Below are 21179 nucleotides of genomic sequence, written 5' to 3' on the forward strand. Positions count from 1 at the left end.
TTCTGTGTAGATGGGCAACAATACAGAACATTTTATTTGAGCTAAATTTAATCCCTACACCATCAGCCATACAACAAGCAGAGCTTTAAAAAGTATTTATAGAGCTCTTTTCACAAAGAGAAAACAAAAAACAGCGTGTTTGAAAATGCCATCAAATTAGAGCCGCTTTATGTATAAAATTCATACCTCCATCTTATAGTAAAACAAACAAAACACTGGCCTTTCTGACAAAGATTATTTTAAAACATTTATATATATTTATATAAAAATATGTTCTAATTTTTTTTTTTACCTTCACACAATCTACAGTGAGAGTACTACAATCTAAGCAGATAAGGCAAAATTGTAACATACACATAGAGGGGAACAAATCCGTAGCATATCCAATGCTGGAACTAATAAAAATGTGGACTTTTCCCTTCATTTCTGTTGAAATTGAAACTTTTGCCAACTTTCAGCATTTACACTAGAATAATTTTTCAAAGAATGAGCAATTAAGGTTGTTCTTCCAGGTACCTTATATGCTAAACCAAAAGGGTACCTGAGGAAAGAAGCCAATTATATTTTTGTATTACACAGTGACCCTGTTCAAACAACACACTAAGTCACGGTGATTAAGCACTTTGAGGTAAACATTATGACATAGCATGTCACGTGTATCATGACTGTGTGAACCATTCCTAACCATGGTGGCTACATAACCACAGTTCAAACACGCTCACTAACCATCTACTGCAAAAGGGTTATCGGCCTAATCATGGCCTGTTGTCTGAACAGGCCCAGTGTGGGGCAACATGACCCAAGATTAAAAACAGCTACTGGTAGCACTAAATGTAACTGGTGGCATCACTGAAATAAAGAGCAATAAAGAGCAAATAGGAATTAACTGTTTAACTAACTACAATTTAACAGATTTCAATCTCTGGACTAAATACATAGTATAGCAGGGGATTTCCCTTCAAAAGTATCACTCAATTATAGTTCCTGTGACTTCACTACTGAATACGATATACTAACTCTGAGCTTTCATACCCAATACTTTATTTCTGGAACTTTCTTATTAATAACCCTTACTTGTACATTCCAGAGCCAAAGCTCAGAGCAGTCATCTGGGCCACAGGCAACAAGATAGTTGTCATCTGGACTCCAAGCAATGTAGGAAACACCATACGCATGGCCTTCCAGTGTCTTGAGTAGTTTTAGCTGGTGTGTATCCTTTTAAAAAAAGAAAATATTAATACTCTGGATATCTGGATTGTTAAGATTTGCACAGTTTTAAGCAGTTACCTTTGAAGTCTAATCTCTTCCCTCCTCCTCCACAAGCAGTTTCCACAAAGCAACAGATCAATGACTAGAATTTAGAGACCCCTTTTTCTCAGTTCCACTTATCTTAGGCTGGACATACACTTGCCTTCTGCCTATTTGACAGAACACAAGACTGGAAAAGGCTATACCCCAACAAACCAAAGAAGTAAAGAGACAGAAACTGCCTCCCTATTCAAGTTCAACAGCATTCTTTGAAATTAACTCAAGAAAGGCAAGATACTCTCATAGTAGTAGTAGTATTTCAAAAAGGCAGTGGTGTAGTAAAGAGAAGAAGCAATAGCATATGGACTAGTAAATTTAAGCAGCCACTCTCTGACATAACAAAGAGGGGCAAATTCAATTCATCTGATCAGCAGAATTACAAAGAGGGAAGAAAGAAGTAGTTTCAGAAGTAAAATTTTACTTAACTGCACCAAGGCAGCAGAGGAACAAGATGATATTCAGATGTTTTAGTAGTAATTAAGGCTTACATTAAAATATTTATGAAACCCAAAGGATTTCTCAACACATATTTCAGTTCTGTTTAACACAGTCTTGGTTGAACTGGCCCTAAGTAAAACTTTTACCACTCTTGTAGTGGCTGATCTTTATTTGATAAATAAATTGAAACTTTAAAAATTACATACAAAACTTTGTTCAGTAACACTTCTGAAAATCCTCATCTCGGAAACTTAGTTGATTCAACTTTTAATACTAAAATCAACAGAAAGGTATTATGTTTCAAATTCCTCTCTCTATACAGGTGTTGAAAGATATTTAAAATGCTGCCCTCAATCCATCATTATTATACTACTTGATAATTTTCATTTGGGATATGAATAACCTAGGGTGCCTAAACGCTTGATTTTTATTTTATTTATTATAGCACTTTTATCCCGCCCTTTAGCCAAAAAGGCTCTCAAGGCGGCTTACAATATTTCTAAAGACAGTCCCTGCTCACAGGCTTACAATCTAAAAAAAACATGACACGAAAGGAAAGGGGATTGGGAGGGAGAAGGAGAGGGGGTAAAGCAAATTCAGACACTTGCAAAGTTCAGCAGCTGCTTCCTTTCCGTCTCCCTCTAATAGCCTCACACAGATCAAGGCACATGGAGGGTCATAGCTGTGACCATTCCAAGTATTATATAGTGATTAACACTGAAATGCAAACCACTCATTTACAGAAACGTCATGCCCCTTGTTTTACAGTTTTTTTTCTGTTTTACCCTTTTTTCAAAGAACATTATCTAATTTTAATATTAAACAAGTTACTTTTACAGGTAAGCAAGCCATTAGTGGAAAGCATTTGATCCAGTTATGATGAAAGAACAAAGAGGAAAAATTAAGTTTTTGAATATCATAAGAATCAAAAGAGAGCCACATTACAGGGAAAGAGCGACACTTCCAACCAGGACCATTGGCAAATTTCATCTGGGAGAATATCCCTTCCCGATCTCCAATATTCCCCCACCTGACTTTTGAGATTACAACAGAATGCCTTAAGCAACAGAAGTCTCATTCTAACAGGCTTTATTTCCAATGTAATCCTCTCCATGAGATTAAGTCAGATTATTGAAAAAGACAACACAAAATGGGTGCAAGTAGAAATATACCAAGAAGTTTAAGAAAAAATTGAAGTTAGACGGCTCAGGAGCAAGAACATTCTGCCACACAGATTTACACACTTACTGGATCAACCTGCCATATAATAACAGTGGTATCCTTGGATCCTGTTGCTAGTTTAGTGCCGTCATTGGAGAATTTACAGAACCACACTTCATTACAGTGCTCTGTAAGTATCTGCTGTGTGTAACATGGGAAATGTTTCCTAAAAAATATAAAACATAGAAATTGTTGTGTAACAGAACCAAAGATATTCTACTTGACATAATACAGATATCTAGATAAAGTATGGATGATGGTCACATTAGAATCAGGCAAGTCAATGTTCGCAATTTTCAAATATACTACATCCAATTTCTTATCTCTGTATTATCTTCATTTTTTGAAGTTATCATACAGGCTCAGTTACTGGATTCAAAGAAGCTATAATTTGGCCCATGCAGCTAAGAGGCATTTGGACTTGGGCTGTTTGAAACTAAGCAGATTTTCAAAAGGGTTTGTGAAAAGGCATAGGAGTCTGCTGTTCAAAGTTGAGTCTCCCTGACCCTACATAAGACTTTGTGCATTATCAAAAAGGAGCACTTTGGATTATGGCCATGAAAATGTAAAGACTAGGGTCTCACTGATCAGTTTCTTGAGTACTACTAGTCACACAATGACCTGGTTCGCACATTACTGTTTTTTTGCTGTAAGCCGCCTTGTAATGACTTGTGCCCTAAAAGCCAGCCAAGAAATGTGATAAACAAATAAATTAAATTAAACTAGAGTTAACCCAACAATTACCAATGGTTTATTGTTAGGTTAACTTTGGATTTCGTAACGAATTTACCATCTTAGGCTGCAATCCTATACACAGTTAACCTGGAAGTAATTCCCATTGAACTTAATGGAGCTTATTTCAGATGGACATGTACAGGATTGTACTGTTAGTACTGAAATCAAAATCACTAACAACAATTTCTGCAAGTTGAAAATTTATTAAAGATTCTGTACTACTTTGGACCAACATGGTTTACAAGAGTCTAATGATTGGATGAACTACAGTATAAAGACTCACTTCATCTTGCTTGTTACAGTGTCTCTAAATTGACCAGTCAAGAACTAGGACAAGTATTGGCCAAATATATTTTAAAAATTTGGAACATTCTTAAATAGGTCAGTTAGCTGAAAAAAATATTTTCCCCAAATACTACCTTACTCAAATTTTAAAAGATAATGTATAAATCCTTCACAAGAGAATAATAATTGCTTAAAGGAATTTTGTTGCATTATAAGGTATTGCCATTGCCCTTAAAAATTAAGTGATTCTCTTACCTATTAATTTTAATAATTAAAAATTAAGTGATTCTCTTACCTATTGCAAACATGGTCTATGAGCAGCGATACAGATTCTAGATTATTATCTAGTTTGGTATTGTGATAGAGGCACCGGTCCCGTTGTAGCTCCACAGCCTGACGCAGTAGATTCTGCAGACGCCTTGGGGGTAGCATCACTGATGGTGGTAGGTAAGCTTCAATAAATTAAGAGGGTATTTCAGTGCAATAATTTAATACTGCATTTGGACCATCTTTAAGAAACAACAGAAGATATTAAATCCAGATATTAAATCCTCTCATTGTTATCCTTTGCTCATCCCTGGCTTTTAGGCTGAGAAGCACAAGTTTATTTAATGTCAATACTATTATTAAGAAAATGTCCAGTTACTACAAACTGTATGACTAATTCCTATGCCCCAGCAAAGACAGTCCGAAGGTACTTTATTTGGTGTAAATGATATGGAAGTCAAAGATAGGGAGCAGCAGATAGGGAGCAAAATCCAACCTAGAGCAAGTTGACTTTTTCTTGTGAAGCAGGACCTCCCACTCCCAACCTGTCCATTATCATTATTATTATTATTATTTATTTATATAGCACCATCAGTGTACATGGTGCTGTACAGAGTAAAGCAGTAAATAGCAAGACCCTGCCGCATAGGCTTACAATCTAATAAAATCAAAGTAAAACAATAAGGAGGGGAAGAGAATGCAAACAGGTACAGGGTAGGGTAAGCAGGCACAGGGTAGGGTAAACTAACAGTAGAAAGTAACAGTAGAAGTCTGCACAACATCAAGTTTTAAAAGCTTTAGGAAAAAGAAAAGTTTTTAGTTGAGCTTTAAAAGCTGCGGTTGAACTTGTAGTTCTCAAATGTTCTGGAAGAGCGTTACAGGCGTAAGGGGCAGCAGAAGAGAATGGACGAAGCCGAGCAAGGGAAGTAGAGGCCCTTGGGCAGGCGAGAAACATGGCATCAGAGGAGCGAAGAGCATGAGCGGGGCAATAGTGTGAGATGAGAGAGGAGAGATAGGAAGGAGCTAGACCGTGAAAAGCTTTTAAGGTCAGCAGGAGAAGTTTATATGACCTAGCCTTCCAGAGCAGATTTTGAGGGCATGGAGGGAGCTACGAAAGGGAAGGGGATTCACCCCTTCCCTGTTCCACTCACACAAGCTGGGAGAATTTAATTAGATACCACCAAGTCTGTGCTACCTTGCCATTATCCAGGATTATACTGCCATTGTTACTGCTAACAATACTTATACCCTTCTGAATTTCTCCCTTCAGCGTTAAATATACTGGAGTTTTATAGACAGCCACTGTAGGTCCACTAGAATCTAATGTTTTTCTTACTCTGGAGTTTGTCCAAAAGTTTAGATCTGGAAGTTGTTCCTTTCCCTTCCCACTCTGCTTTTGCCCGCAGGTCTTCTGCATGACTACACATCAGATATCTGTTTGCATATTGAAAAGAAAAACATGGATTAAATATTTTGGAACTAAAGAAATTCCCCAACATAAACAGCATTTGAACCAAACAGCTTTCAATTACTCTTCTCTGGCACAAGAAAAAGGAGATGGACTTAGTAGATGAGCTATTAACATAGGATGTTGATTTTTTAAAAGTCTCTATGTTAAACTCTGTTTGATAAAGCCCAAATGCATAGATTTTTAAGAATTTAGCATGTCTAATTAACTATCTAAAGATGTTATACCCACATGCAATCAGTTGGGAATAAAACAAGAGAGCCATGAGAACTCAAGTACATGATAAGGAAACTGCTATACAGATTAATGAAAAACTCCCAGTGTGAATTCCAATTCTGATCAGTAACTGATCAGTTTAGACTTCTGAATTTTGATACTTGCTTTTTTCCTTCTTTGATCTATTTGAAAAGTGTCAAGATGAGAAGACAAAAGTACACTGAAGCCATGAGTTCTGCAAGGGTTGTTTAACCCTTGCATAAGCTGTGGTCCCCAAGTACGGACAACATGAAAAGCTATGGTCATAGCTTGAATATTCAGAATGACCACCAACATGCCACAACCCACTGTGGCTCAAATAAGTCATGGTGGGCTGTTCGATCATGCGAACTGGCCCTTTGTGTTGTGTCTTTTAAATTGTAACCTTGAAAGCAGGGCTATCTCATTATCAAACTTTTTAAGCCTCTCTGAGACCCTTTTTTGTCTGAAGGTAAAAATACTACTACTACTACTAATAATAATAATAATAAGTAGTCCAGCTTTGACAATGGGAGTTTTAACAGATTCATTTTTTACTTGCAGATATATAGGACCTGTTATAACAAAGTTTTCCAGGGTAGAGTGCTTCTATTCAGGGGTCCAATCAGTAATGCTGTCTTCCATATATTCCATTTAATCTCTCTTCCCCCTCCCCAAAGTTTTCCGTTTTTTTCTCCTCAGTCAGCCAGCATCCCATAGCTACTGAGTATGCTCAGTCTTCACTGTTCTGCTTGGGTCTCCTCCCACCACACTTTTTAATTCGTTTTCTATTTTTACACTTCTGCAAAAGCCTGCCAATGCACCCTTCTTGCGCATGGCTGATTCAGCTTTAGCTACATAAGGATCCTCACTTGGAGAATGAGTATGCTATTATTATAGAAGATATAAGTATGAAGTCATTTATGAAATTTCAAGCCTCCATTTTAAAAAACCCTAGAAAATGCTAGAGGTCTCAAACTGACAATGCAATCCTATTGAAATCTGTTCAAAAGTAAGTCTCACTGAATTCATAGGGATTTAATCTCAGGTAGTGTAGATAGGTCTGCAACCTAAAGCACTTACCCACTAAGGATGTGAATGCGTTCTGTGTTATATTTCAGTGGTGTCAACTCACAACGCAGGACTTGAAGTGCCTCCAGAACCTTACCATCCTCCAGATATTCTAGATACTTTTGCTGCAGCAGCAAAAACTTCATCCTCTGACATGATAGAAAGCAGCAGGTCAGGTGGGGAGAAAAGACTGACTGAAATTTCAGAAAACGTTTGAGCCTAAACAAGTGTATATACCAGTCCACTTTTGTCCTTTAAAAATACAAATATGTATGGTTTCATGATATAGGAATGTTTTGAACTGCCTTTTATTATTGGCAAGATATACTAATTCATGAAACTCATTAGAAGTCGTCCAAATGCAAGACTACATTCTTGAATAACGTATTCAATTTCCCTCCAGTTTCCCATTCTGAGTACCCAAGGCCAATAATATTTAAATCACGTTTTTCCAGGCAAATAGCCTCCAGCTTAAAATATAAAAAACTAATATAAATACATGTTAAAATAGTATCACAGACAATCATAAAAGCAATTTAAAATATAAAATACAACTTAAGACAACAGCATTAAAAATATCCTACTACAGACCAGCAAAGATAGCAAACACAGCAAAAACAGTTTCCAAACTTTTAAAATCAACTCTTTGGTAAGGGGTGGTATCCCCTCAACCATATATATAAATTTCAAAATAAGTATTCTAAGTACTGAACACTGGGACTAGCAGGATCAACTATCTAGATTTATATAGAATATTGAGAACTCCAATGTAATATACAAAAAGAGAAATTACAACATGGCAAAATAAGATATAGTAACAGGCTTAACTTGAATTAGGTATTTTTCACTTTAATTTCCAAGGAAAGCAAAGAATATTAGCTCTCTATGTTTAGAGCTCACTTAGCATGGAGAGGAAGTTAATACAGGCAATCAGAGGCAATGTGACCTTCAGACATTTTGAATGTTAGGCCTCTCATTAATAGCCATGACCAAATATTAACATATCCATGGATACAAGGTATGGGGAAGGGGGAGGAAAATATTTAGCAGTGGTTGGTGAAAGCTCAAATGGCAGTAGTGTTTTGTTAATAACATAGCAGCATCAATTAGCATAGCATTTTACATAGTAGCAAGTTTTTAAAAAGTTCAGGTCCCCGCCCCAGAGAGCTAACAATCCAGTTTTGACTGAGAGAGAAACAACAGAAGGAGGAAGGGGGAAAAAAGATAAGGATACTGGGGGACATATAAGCACAAATACAATCACATATACTGATACATATACTTAGATTCTGTTTTCACTAGGGATGAGAACTCATTTCTGAACGCACTATTACTGTTTTAAAATTGTTAAGAACAATTCTTTACAAGTAGCTTCTTCTTGTTCTGTTTTGTTTACACCTCTGTGATTATGCCACAATGGCTGTTGCCGTATGAGATCACATGCTTCTGTTAGAACAATGTCATAAAATTTAAGAGTATCAGTTGTTCCAATTTTTAAGATAAAACAAAGCAGAATTTAACTAGAAAGCCAACAACGTAATTTGCTAATGTTTTGAGTTTTTGAAGCTACAATTGCATTGTACTATAATTAAATATTTTTAAAAATGAGATAATGACGTCAGTTTCTGCTTCAAATCTGCAAGAATCGGAATGCTACTAGATACAAAGTATTTGCATATTTGAACAAAGGTAGCTACTATCTTCCTTATTTTAGTGGAACAAAAACCAATCATCCACCCTTCAACTCCTACAGTGTTTACACTGTGGCTCTGAGTGATGAAATTGCACAACTTTATATAAGAGGTGTTTTTTTTAAGTTATTGAATCAGTAAAAACAAAAAGGCATCATCTTACATACTTTGCTCTCTGAGAACTGCACAATAATACACATACCTATTACATTAAAAACATTATTGTTAGCTCTGAGTCTTATACTCAAATAATATAGTTGAGGGAAAATACCTCTTTTCTGTAACGCAATAATATCCAGAATCACAGTAAAATCCAACAACAGGACTTCCCCTTATTCTCCTCCCTGCAATTTGCTCCAGAGGGTCCTCCAATCCTTTGGAGCAGATCTGGGATGTGTGCGGGGGATGGGGGGGGATCTGCTAACAGATGATCAGCACTGGATCTATTCTTAAATTTGTTCCACTGATCATGGAAGGGTTGGTGATCCAGCAGAGGCGGTAAGGGGAAGCAATTTCTGTTGATTCCCTTTTCCTGTCACCTCTAATACTGTTTCAGAATGTCCTTCAAATCTCTGGGGTGAATTTTCCGGAAACCAAAGGGAAAAGGCGAAAAAACCCTGCCTCCTCCCCTTTTGTAAGTGGGACTCTTCCATGAGCAAATATTCACTTACTGAATCTCTGGACCCAACTCAATATCCATGGCAGCTGATTACTTCTCAAATTGGTGGGACTAAGAGTTTTAAACAACCCTCCTGTTCCCACACCAGGACTTTAAAAGAAAAGGGACACCTTTAAAATGTGCATGTAGCAACATACTCTCCTCCCATCAATAAATGCATGTACAGAGAGAATGGCTTCCATGTAATGCGCCAGCTCCAGCCACCCTCATGTACAAGTTAGACAATACCACATGTCATCTGTCTTGAATTTATGGCTTTCAGGCAAAAAGACAGACACACCTCTTGCCAAAAATCAAACCAAATATCAAATGCAAGGGAACCCTGGCTTCCAACTGCATGCAATAAAACTAACAAACACAGGCAACCTCTCAAATACCAAGCCAATTCTCTGCCTAAAAATGGAGCTAATTATTTCAGTCAGAAGCAAACAGATGAATTTACTCTGAAACACTGTCCATAGAATTACAGCCTATTTCAATGGAGTGAATAACCCTCTGAACATGTACAGAGTACCTCTGACCACTGAGTAATCATAAACAGCTTTCATATGTCTGGTATCAAGGGCAATATCTTCTGGGTTGGGGAAAGGGCTATCAGTGTAACATTCACACAGGTAGACCTCCCATTTCTCTCTTTAGAAGGTTCTCTGACAAACAGTCTGTCACAACAGGCCCATAAGAAAGCCAAAGCTAGTGGCAAAATCAGCACCTTGCTTTCCACCACTGAGAAACCACAGCCAGGACTTGGGTGGGTGAGACAGTTTTACCATCCCACACTCTATACCCACAGTCACCTAAATGTTTAAGTATTTCCCAAGGCTCTATACCTTCTCTCCAAAAAGTCAAACTGATATCCCCTTTCTCCCAGACAACTATTTAAATTTGCTATTTCTCGTTTCTGTATAGCCCCAAGCAGTTTTAGACACTTTATAATAATACCAAAGACCAACATATATAGGAGAACTCGATTAGGGAAGTTATTTATTTATTTGGTGCCATTCAAGTACATGGCACTTTACAAAGAAAAAGAAGTCAGGCCCTGCCCTAGAGCATTACAATCTAGAAAATGGCACAAAGGAGACAACAGACAGAATGGAATGGTACAAAGGATTTCATTTGAAAAATAATTTCAGTCTTTTTCATCAATGTAGGATTGGGGTGGGGGGTTGAGGTGTTTGTTTGACTGCTCAGTTGACAGCACTGTCCAGGGCGGGGGAACAGGATCCAAAAACCAGACTGAGAAAAGGCCTACAGTGGCCATCTAACTCAGGCAAGGAGGAAAGAAGTGTAACAGAGCCACAGAATTACTTGGACTAAAATTAGCCCATCAGCAACTAGGATTCTAGCCACAAAGTTTGAGCTAGTAAAACATTGACACACATTAAATGCAGGCTAGATAAAATTAATGTTTAAAAAAGTCTTAATGTGAGCATGTTAGAATTTACACATTCTTAATCACTTAAACAAAAATCTAACCTTTGAGGTCAAAATAAGAAGCTTAACACATTAGGTCATAGACATTGCAATTATTATTGTGCAAACTATGAATATTTAGATTATTAACTACAGTTGCAACATTTAGTCAATAAATTGGGTGAATTAAAAACATTTTGACTGACTAAAAGGGTGCTTCACTCCCAGTTAATCGCTCAACAGTTTTACAAATTGTAGTCATTTTTAATACAAGTATTTATAAAACTACTGATGGCAAGTGCCCTCTTAAGAGAGGCACTCTCTTCCATGTGAATGAGAATAGCAATGCCTTTCAGAAGATGCCTGTTGCAATTCATATGTGCATCACCTAAAATCAATTTTTTTTGCTTCAGAACTATTTTTTTCTCCTATGTGTTAACGCGCAAGCTGATACAGATTTAATTAACTGATCAACTAAAACATCGACTAAGATTTCTTTAAATCAGGTCACTGTCTAGCAAAGATCCTGGATGTTTAGTTTCCATCTCACGAAGAAGACATAGTACTACCCAGAAACTACCAGTCCTTGTTCCAGAACAGTCCCAGCAGTTCATCTTCAAGTAAACGCTCTTGCTTATTATCCTTGCATGTGGACAAAGACAGCCACAGCGATCTTTAATTTCACAATGACTCCCTTTATATCTAGGTAGGTAGATATAAATTCTATAGTGAAAAAGTCATGGTAGGTTTGGATTTTCATAGAATCATAGAATAGCAGAGTTGGAAGGGGCCTACAAGGCCATCGAGTCCAACCCCCTGCTCAATGTTCCTAAGCAGTGTAAAAGGCTTTGTGTAGCTGCAAGCTAATGCATTTTAACTGTTAAAGCAATCAATTTGCATATACACTTATTATATGCAGTATGAATGAGAAAACAGGAAACTTGATGCTATGATTTAAATTCAAGCCCATCAACTCTGACTATACCAGAGTGCCTTGTATGGCTACATTCCAAAGAAAGGCAGCAGCTGATGTCATCACATGACTCATTTTTCAGACTCCCTTCCTCTACTTGACTACTGGTTTGAGAGAGTTGAGTGTTTGAAGAACCAAACCAAAATAAATGATGTAGTTGTCTTTAATTTGTTTAATGTAGCTATTTGGATCACTTCATCTATGATTATTTCATGATTCTGATCTTTAATTTCCATGTAGCTTATTTTTCAATGTGTATTTTTTATTTTTTATTCTGTATTTCTGTCATAAATAATGATAATAAATTACTACTTTGAATTATATTTTGCCCTTCTCCTTCCCACCACCAGCCTTGACGGGGGGGGGGGGGGGAATTTACCTTTCAACTCATAATGGAAAAATATTCCCAGCTCAATATTCAAAATCTTTGAGGTCCAGTGTGGTCAAACTGCCTCCAGATGGGCAATACACATTCAACAGCAACTGTACAAAACCATATAGTACAGTGGTCACTTCAGCTGGTACAAAACAGGGCAGCCTGCCTACTAACAGGGACTGGCCGGCGAGACCACATCATGCCAGGCCTTCTACAACTTCATTGGCTGCTAGTCCAGGTCCGGGCCTGATTCAAAGTGCTGGTACTAACATTCAAAGCCCTAAACAGTTTGGGGCCAGGTTATTTGAAGGAACGCCTCCTCCCATATGTGCCTGCCTGGACTTTAAGATCATCCACAGGGGTCCTTCTCCGTCAGCCCCTGCCAAAGGAATTGAGGCAGGTGGCTACTAGGAAGAGGGCTTTCTCTGCTGTGGCACCCCAGTTGTGGAACGAGCTCCCCAGAGAAGTTCGGCTGGTGCTTACACTGTATTCCTTCCATCGCCAGCTGAAGACCTTTTTATTTTCTCAGTATTTTAACACCTATTAACTTAAATTTAAACTTTGCTGTTTTAATTCCATATTTTAACCTATCAATTTTTGCTGTGTGGTTTTATCCTGGTTGTGCTTTTCATATTGTAGATTGTATTTGTGTTTTTAGATTGTTGGTTGTTATGCTCTTCATGATTTTAATTTTTGTGAACCGCCCAGAGAGCTTCAGCTATTGGGCAGTATAAAAATGTAATAAATAAATAAATAAAAATAAATAAATACATTAAAAAATTGAGTACTTGAAGGTTGCATTTGGCAGGCTAATCTACATGCTGCTTATCTCTTCTGTTTTGGAGGGCTATTCTGTGTTTTCTAGAAAAGATTTGCACACAGGCAGAATAGATTCCTGTATGCTCTTGCTGATGGATTTTGTATTCTAAGATTAACTTAAACCAAGTCTTAATCAGAAAGCATGTGTAGTTAAACATGTTTCCCAGACAAACAGCAACACTTAAAATCCGTTGCTGCATAAGACACTCTGCCTGCTAACAAAGGAGAAAGATTGCATCTCCTGGAAAAGCCAACAAATTGAGAATGCAGCCCAAAGAAACAAAAAATTATAAAGAGAAAAGGAATAAACCTGACTAAAATTTGCAGCATGTGTGATGCTGCAGAGCAGATAGAAGAGACTTGAGCAGGGAAGTGCTTGCCCCAATCCTTTAGGCATGGTTACATCTCCCTTCAGGAGGGGAGAAGTGAGCAGCAGTCCCTGGCTAAAGTTCTACAAGTTTCCAAAGATATTTATTTATTTATTACATTTCTATACCGCCCAATAGCCGGAGCTCTCTGGGCGGTTCACAAAAATTAAAAACATTCAAAGTATAAAACAACAGTATAAATCCATAATATAAAATACAATAAGATACTCTCTGCAGGCACAGATTCCATCAATGGTACTGCATAGGGACCACACAAAAACGGAAAATTAGGATGGCTTCACACATATCATGTGAGTATATGATGCAGAGCTACAGCCATGCAGAAGGGTAAAAAACATTTTTATTATCGCAGTCCAATTAATGGAGTTGGATCCAAGTAGCCTCCATGAAAATCCAGGTCAGACATGGTTTCGTTAGACGGTTTAGGGCAAGCCATTAGTTTCCCCCATGGTAAAATCATAGACAGTGATATAACCAAACAAACCAGACAGTTAATAAATCCCTTTCAGTCATTTTCCTTCATCAATGCAGAAGATGTATTTGGGACTATATTGCAAGCTCTACCTAGCTGATTAATTCCAAGTTCCCAATCCGTAAACTGTGCTGTCTCTTTCCTTCTCTTTTAGAGACATCTGTTGAATCAGTGGTCATCCAGCTACTATGGACAGGCATATGTGGAGCCTCTCACTTTTTCTGGAGTCCCTACCAAACCACCAGTCAGCCTTGGTATGACATCAAGACTAAAGTTGTGGCTTTGGGTGATAAGCTCTGCTTAGAGGTCGATAAGTGAAATGGAACCCTATTGATCTTGCTAGACCTTTCTGCTACCTTTGATACCAGTCATCACTGGTGATGTAACAATGGTGATCATTTTGTAGTTCTGTTCAAATGATGGTGGGTTGTTTTTTGTATTAATTGCTTTTTATTTTTAACTAAAGGGGAGAGCACAGAAGGATAGTAATAACAGTATTAGTTATCACATTCAAAGTTTTCTTGGTGGGCTCTTGCAAGAGTTATTGAAGATACTGGGTAAACTGATATGGGGGCATGACATTAGGGATCATCAATACGCTTTACCTCATATTCACCTCACTCAAATCCTACAGTCTTATTGCTCTCCCAATAACTGGCCATGACTAAAAATATAGATAGGCAGTATATCTCTGAATGACAGATACTGGAGTTCAACAAGTGAGGATTGTTGTTTTCATGCCCCTGCTTATAGGCTGCCCAAATGAATTGAGTTTGCCACTATCGTAAACTGAATACTGGCCTGATAGACCCTTGGTCTGATCTGGCAGGTCTGCTTTAATGTTCTTATAAAACTGGATTCCAGAAAACCAAATAAAACTAAATTCACATAAGACTGTAATGACTACTATTGGCAAATACTGCAAATGAGGGGGAGGGTGCAGGAACCAACAGAGAAAGAGCTCACTGATAGCATTCAGTCTCCATTGGTAACTTAGATCCACAGCTTGGTGAGTTTTTAGATCATTATTGTGCTGGATTCCTAAGCTTATTTAGAATTAATTCCTCATTCCAACCTAAAGGTTGCAATGGCATGCTTTCACTAATGTCATCTAATGAAGGGGCTATGGTTCCGTTTATATTATTATGGTGGGCTCTACTTGGGATTCCTCTTGACTGTTCAGAATCATTTACTAATAGAGATCACAAGCAGACTGTCATCTTATTGAGCTGCGTCTCCTAGGGCCCAATGAATGTACCTATATGATACATACTGCTTAAAACATGTCTGACACATTCACACTTCACATTTTCAGGTATATACTTAAAAGGCAGAACATGTGAAGTGGACTCACAATATCTTAAGTCAGTTCTAAGTACCAGAAGTCACTAAAGCTGTAATCCTATGCATACTTACTTGGGATTAGGTCCTTTGGGTTTAGTGGGTTTTACTTCAAAGTTAACATGATCAGGCTATACAGATCTAAACAGCTTGAGGCCTATATACTTGATACTTACTTTCCAAACCTACATAATGATCCAAATGGTCAAATGAGAGACATCTTTTTGTGAATCATAAGAACATTGCTTGTGTTTGTGCATAAAGACGACTTCTTTCCTTTCTTAAGAATCTACCACACCCCAGACCTAGGCACCTTTTCAAATTTTTATTATTTTTTAAAAGTCTGAATTAGCTTTTGATACTACGTTAGTTGGGGGGTAGGCAAGAAGAGATATTAAATCACCCATTATTTGCTGGGGAGTAAGTAGTATGATGTTGCATATTTTAAAATTATGTGACCTTAGTCTTCTAGGTGGAATGGGCTTCAAATATAAATGAAGAGAAAAATAATTCAGCTTCTAAATATTGCTTTTCAAAGAGATTTGATGATTCAGACATCTTTATTCCTGTATTGATTCTTATTTTGGTTCACAAGTGACTATGTTGTTTGATTGTTTAAAAAAAGGCACAGCTGGATCAACATTTTTAAGCACCTGGTTTAAAAGAGACATACTTCTCAAAGTATGTCTCTATCATTCTTTTTAAACTGATTCCACTTATTTTTATTCATTTCACATACATTAGCTCAACAGAAAATTAGGAATAATGTTTTTGATCAATTTCAAATAGATCAACATGAAAGGCTACAATAGCTTGCCTGAACAAAGCTCACTACACCAGTTGCTGGGGAACATGGGTGGGAGGGTGCTGTTGCACCATGTCCTGCTTGTTCATCCCTGGCTGATGGCTGGTTGGCCACTGTGTGAACAGAGTGCTGGACTAGATGGACCCTTGGTCTGATCCAGCATCAGGGCACTTCTTATGTTCTTAACTTCCCAAAATTCAGCTTTATATACAAATGTGAAAAGAAATGTTTTATTTCCCTATAGCCTTTCCCAACCTTGTGCCCCCAGTTATTTATTTACATATACACCACCTTATCTGTTAAAAAGCAATCAAAGCAGTGTTTGAATGCATCTTATCCCCAGTCAACACAGCCAGCAACATCTGGGAACCCATGGATGGGAACAGCTACAATATTAAATACTCAAAGAATGCCAATCCACACTGAACTGGTTTTATGACTAAATTCTAATTTCTTTACAAAATAATAGAAAATGGCATTTTAGATGCTGAGCATGCTCAATAGCATCAACTTCAATATGTTAACAGTTGAACTGCAATATATTTTCCTCCACAGAAATTATATATTGCCAATTTCTATTATTGGTCCCAACATGACCTTTGCACTTTTTATAGCGTTTGTTTCTGTTGTGCTTAGGTATACAACCTAAAAATAAATGTTTTAAACATTTTAACTTATACGTTTTGCATTTATTATGATATATTTGTTTTGTAAACAACTTAGAGGTTTTTTTTTAGACATATGAGCAGTTTACAGTGATTACATACTTAATAAATAAGGCAGTCAAATAAGAAATAACAGATCTACTTGTTTGAGAGGAAAGGTTTGGACATGGTTAGACTTTGACCAGAGTAAAAGAACAACATACAGATACTTTCAGGCAGCAATTGAAGTTTAACAAAACATGAGTTTTTCCACACTTCACTTCCTGCCTGGTGGAGGAGTAGAGCGGGAAGAGAGAAGAGGAAAAATATCATTCTGACAATAAATAAATCAACCAGAAGAAAGCGAAGTAGACATCAGCTGATTCCTCATTGTTTTTATAGTCACTTCAGAAGCAATGCCATATTTTCCACTTGAATAAGAGGAAAAAACACCACTGTAATGACAGGGCAGCAGAATGTATGTAAAAAATACAGCACAGAAGGGAAAAAGAGATAGCCAAAAGTATTTCATGCCCTTTAATTCCACACACAATATTTCCACAATTGTGTGTGTGTGTGTGTAATTTACAATTACAATACAGTAATTTAAGCTGAAAGGTCTCAATGAAGTGGTCACTAGACTGGTCTGCTTTAATTAAACAGAAAACTATAGATAATGACCAAAGTTCTAGACAGTTATACAAATGCAGAAATTAACTGAAAAAAGAATAGTATTGCTTTGAAATTGTAACTACATTTCAGTGACATTTATTTAATATGTCACCCTTTCAGTGGCCACGCATCATGCCCCAAGATTACCCATACAGAATGATTTCACGCAAGAACAGATTAAATAATTTAACTGAAAACTGTACACATTGACATATCTTGGTTGCAAACTAAACAACATATAAAAGATATATGCAGTCCATACTGCTACAGCAAGATGTTCAAACATAGGTATGCATGGTACTAAGCCCTAGCCTTAATATTTTTAGGCTTTTAATTTCAATTATTACCTAGGAGCAGGAAACAGATGTTACTATTAGCATCTGTATTATTTAATTAAGTAGCATGCATATCCCACTAAAATCAAGAAACATATACACACACTACTACAGTTATTCCAAACAACATCCAAAAGAGTTTAAGAGTCTCTCTTACCACAATTGCATGAGGAGAATGGACTAAAGGCTTAAGTTCATTCAGGTCGTTCTCAGCCTATAAGAAGCCATTTTAAAAAGAGAGAGAGAGGGAAAGAAAAGGAAAAAGACATAAGCCAAGGATTGGGAAATATACCACACAATCTATACATTCACAGCCCAACTTATGAAAGTTTACTCTGAAAGAAGTCTCACTGAGTTCAATGGAGTTACACTCATGTAATTTTGCATAGGTTTGCAGTCCTAATTATAATTAGACAGTCCTGTGTCTCTCCATTACCTTATCCCATTCTCCTTCCATGACATGATTGCGGAACTTGGTAGCAGAAGGATGTTCTAAACGACATCCTGACTCTTGCATGAGAAGATCAACAGTCTGACTGCAGGAGAGAGTACAATATTAAAAAATAACTGACCAATCTTATTCTTACAGAGAAGCCATAATCCAAAATATATTTTTTAAAAAACCACAAAATACTGCTTCAACTTAAGATAAAAATCTGGAATATCTCATAATAAATTCTAACAACTCAGAATACAGACATCTCCAAACTTAAGACCATAGATCCAGAAGTTATATACAGATTATAAACTTCACTCCACACAAATATAAAGGCATTTTCCCTTAATTATTCTGACATTCCAGATAAAATATGGCTCTGTAAAAATAAGTTTTGAGCAGCAAGTTGGTCTTATGAAAAACACAGCAGCTGACATTAGATCTATCCACTATAGTTAAACAACTGATCACTATGTTATTCCCTATCAACATATTCTCTGTCTTCATGTCAATTGTTCATTAGGGTTGGTACTTAATAAAATAACCCAATCTGTACACCTACAACCCTCCCCCCTTTTAAAACTAAAATAGTACATTTACTATGGTGTAGTGAACAGTCATGAGTTGTCACCTGCTGCTGTAAACTTGCCTTGTGTCAGTGATGTGCTTATTTTGTGTACAAAGTTAATTAAAACCAATCTATTATCACAATTATACATGCTTTGAACATACAAGGGTCTTTAGTTTTCCAAGAGCACTACACACACACACCTCATGAAGTCTCAATATTCATCTAGCTGTCATTACATTGTACTATTGTCAGGTTTGTTTGGTTAATCCCAATTGCTGATGTCCTGTATTTATTTGCTTTTCACCCTCCCCCACCCCAGCTGCATGCCTATTACTCAGCTCAAAGTACTGCAGTGCTGCAAGCTACAGAAGAGTCAACACATCTGACATTAATTTTTTTAAGTACATGGATATATTCAAAGGCTATACTATAGTTATATCCAGACTACATTTTAACGTATTTTCAATCCAAACTGGCCAAATATAGACTTAACAACCAGAACCCTATCTATATGTTGATTTATTCTTTTCATTTAACACACTGGTGTTTTAGACCCATGTAGACAAAGAGATTTCCATACACTATTGTGTTCATAATGCCTTTTTATCAGTTCCATCTTTATACCGATTCACTTTTAATGATATGTTGTTGAGCCTCTGTACTGTCATGGATGACAGAAGATCTACCTGTTCTCTCAGTAGGAAGTTCACACTGGACTAGGCCTGAAAAACAGGCCCCATGGTCTCACTGTCTCCATCCCCTCAATTCACTAGATTTACCTCCTCCCCCACATCTCTCTTTCTCTCTCTGATATTAAACTGCGACAGGATAATCTGTGACAGAAATTGCCCCTCCCTGGAGTAATGTGGATCAACACACATATACACAAAAAGTGTTGGCTTCTCTCCCTGGGGCATACAATGGGTCCTAAAATAAACAAGTCTGCCAGGGCTATTATTCCCATCAGCACAAACCTAGATCTATATAGTGTCCTCCACCACCACACAAACATTTTATTCGACTTTGTTTGAGCTAAAATAATAGATTAGCCATTAACAAGAGGAGTGTCAACCACCTCACCCCAAGATCTGGGTCTCCCACAATAGTGAGCTCCTAAGTGACCTAGAAAGGGGGGGGGAGAGAGAGACGACAGGTTTCTAGGATTAGGAGAACAACAAAAAAGTGGGTAACCTTATCCTGCGGGGTCGATCCCACCGCCCCTCCTCCCCAGCCCTCAGAAGATTCAGCTCGACGTATTGTTGTGGGGGGACGGATTGTACTCCTCGGTTTGCCCCACTTACTTGAGGCCCAGCCCGTGAAGGTGCTGCCCGATGAGCCGGATCACGTCCTCATCGGACTGCGAGAGCCGCTTCTTCTTCTTCAGGGCGCTGCCGCCGACACCGACGCCGCTGCCTCCCCCCATCTCGGCGGAGGACCCCCCGGGCGCCGAGACCCCGTTGTTGACACTCGGCCCGCCGCCGCCGCCGTTGTTGGCCGACGGCAGCAACCCGTTGGCGTGAGCCAGTTGCTCCCCAGCGGTCGAGCCCGACGAGGCCTCGCCGTTTTGGGCGCTGAGGCAGCCCAGCTCCGGACCCTGCGACGGCGACGGCTGTTGCTGCTGCTGACCCCCTCCTGCCCCGTTGGCCTGCATGGCGCTGCTGCTGGTGCTGCCGCTGGCTCTGAGGGGGTTGGCAGCAAGGGGAGTGAGCCCGGCGGAGAGCGAGGGGGACGGGGACGAGGTGAGGCCTGCTCTGCCCGCGGAAGCCCCGGGCTCTCCTGCTCCCTCCGCCGCCGCCGCCGCCGGGGAGGCCCGCGCTTTCTTCCGCGGTGGCGGGGAGGCTCCGCCGGTGTCCGAGTCGGAGGAGGAGGAAGCGGAGGCCAGAGTTTCCTCGCCGAGAGCGGCCGTGGTGGGAAGCCGGGGGGGGGGGAAGCGAGGAAGGGGAGGCGGGGGTAGGGTGGGATGGGGGAGGTGGCGGGGTAAGGAGCGGGGGGGGGACTGTCCCTCTCCCCGGGATCCCTCACACGACGGCGGCAGCAGCCACCCGCTCTAGGGTCCCTCCAGCGAATGCTGCCCGAAACACCCCCCGCGCCTGGCAGCCCCAGGCGCCTGGCCCACTCCTCTCCACTAGCTGCTGGGTTTGTGGCTTCTCTGCCTAGCTGCAGCCTAATGGAGTCCGGGCCGGGACGTCACAGGAAATTCCTATACTGCCCCCTACACTCACTTCCGCCGCCGCCTGGGGTAGAGTTTGGGGTGTGGAGGGGAGAGGGGGCAGTCCCGGGCCGGTGGCGAGGGGGGCACTGGACGGCCTCTACAGCACCACCCGCTGGGCGGGCGCAGACCCCGACTCGGGGGGTCTTTTGTCATAACACCTGCCTCTCTACGTGCGGGCTGTGCGCGCAACTGGCTGGTTATGATTCCATCTTGCTTAGCTCATATGCCCATATAGGGAAAGGCTGTAGGTAGAGGTAAATACACCCTCAGTATGTGTTCCTAAATGGCACACACAAAAGAGGACTACGATTTCGTTGCTGGCCA

At 39.1% G+C, this 21179-nt stretch overlaps 1 protein-coding gene across 2 annotated transcripts in view; it reads right to left on the minus strand.

Annotated features, from left to right (window-relative positions):
- Positions 1-20565, minus strand: part of WDR26 (WD repeat domain 26) — a 38638-nt gene extending 18073 nt beyond the window's left edge. The window contains exons 1-8 of one of the 2 annotated variants that reach the window (XM_063124119.1): positions 19945-20565; positions 18073-18172; positions 17794-17850; positions 7040-7221; positions 5591-5688; positions 4283-4439; positions 2995-3133; positions 1075-1215 (exon numbers count right to left, since the gene is read on the minus strand). In XM_063124119.1, the coding sequence (XP_062980189.1) occupies positions 1075-1215; positions 2995-3133; positions 4283-4439; positions 5591-5688; positions 7040-7221; positions 17794-17850; positions 18073-18172; positions 19945-20294 (1224 nt within the window). In that variant the 5' untranslated portion in view covers positions 20295-20565. The remainder of the gene's footprint in view (positions 1-1074; positions 1216-2994; positions 3134-4282; positions 4440-5590; positions 5689-7039; positions 7222-17793; positions 17851-18072; positions 18173-19944) is intronic. The other variant, XM_063124118.1, reaches the window with a different exon arrangement.
- Between the last annotated feature and the right edge of the window lie 614 nt (positions 20566-21179).

Source organism: Elgaria multicarinata, chromosome 4 (assembly GCF_023053635.1).
Source record: "Elgaria multicarinata webbii isolate HBS135686 ecotype San Diego chromosome 4, rElgMul1.1.pri, whole genome shotgun sequence".
Classification (NCBI taxonomy): Eukaryota; Metazoa; Chordata; class Lepidosauria; order Squamata; family Anguidae; genus Elgaria; species Elgaria multicarinata.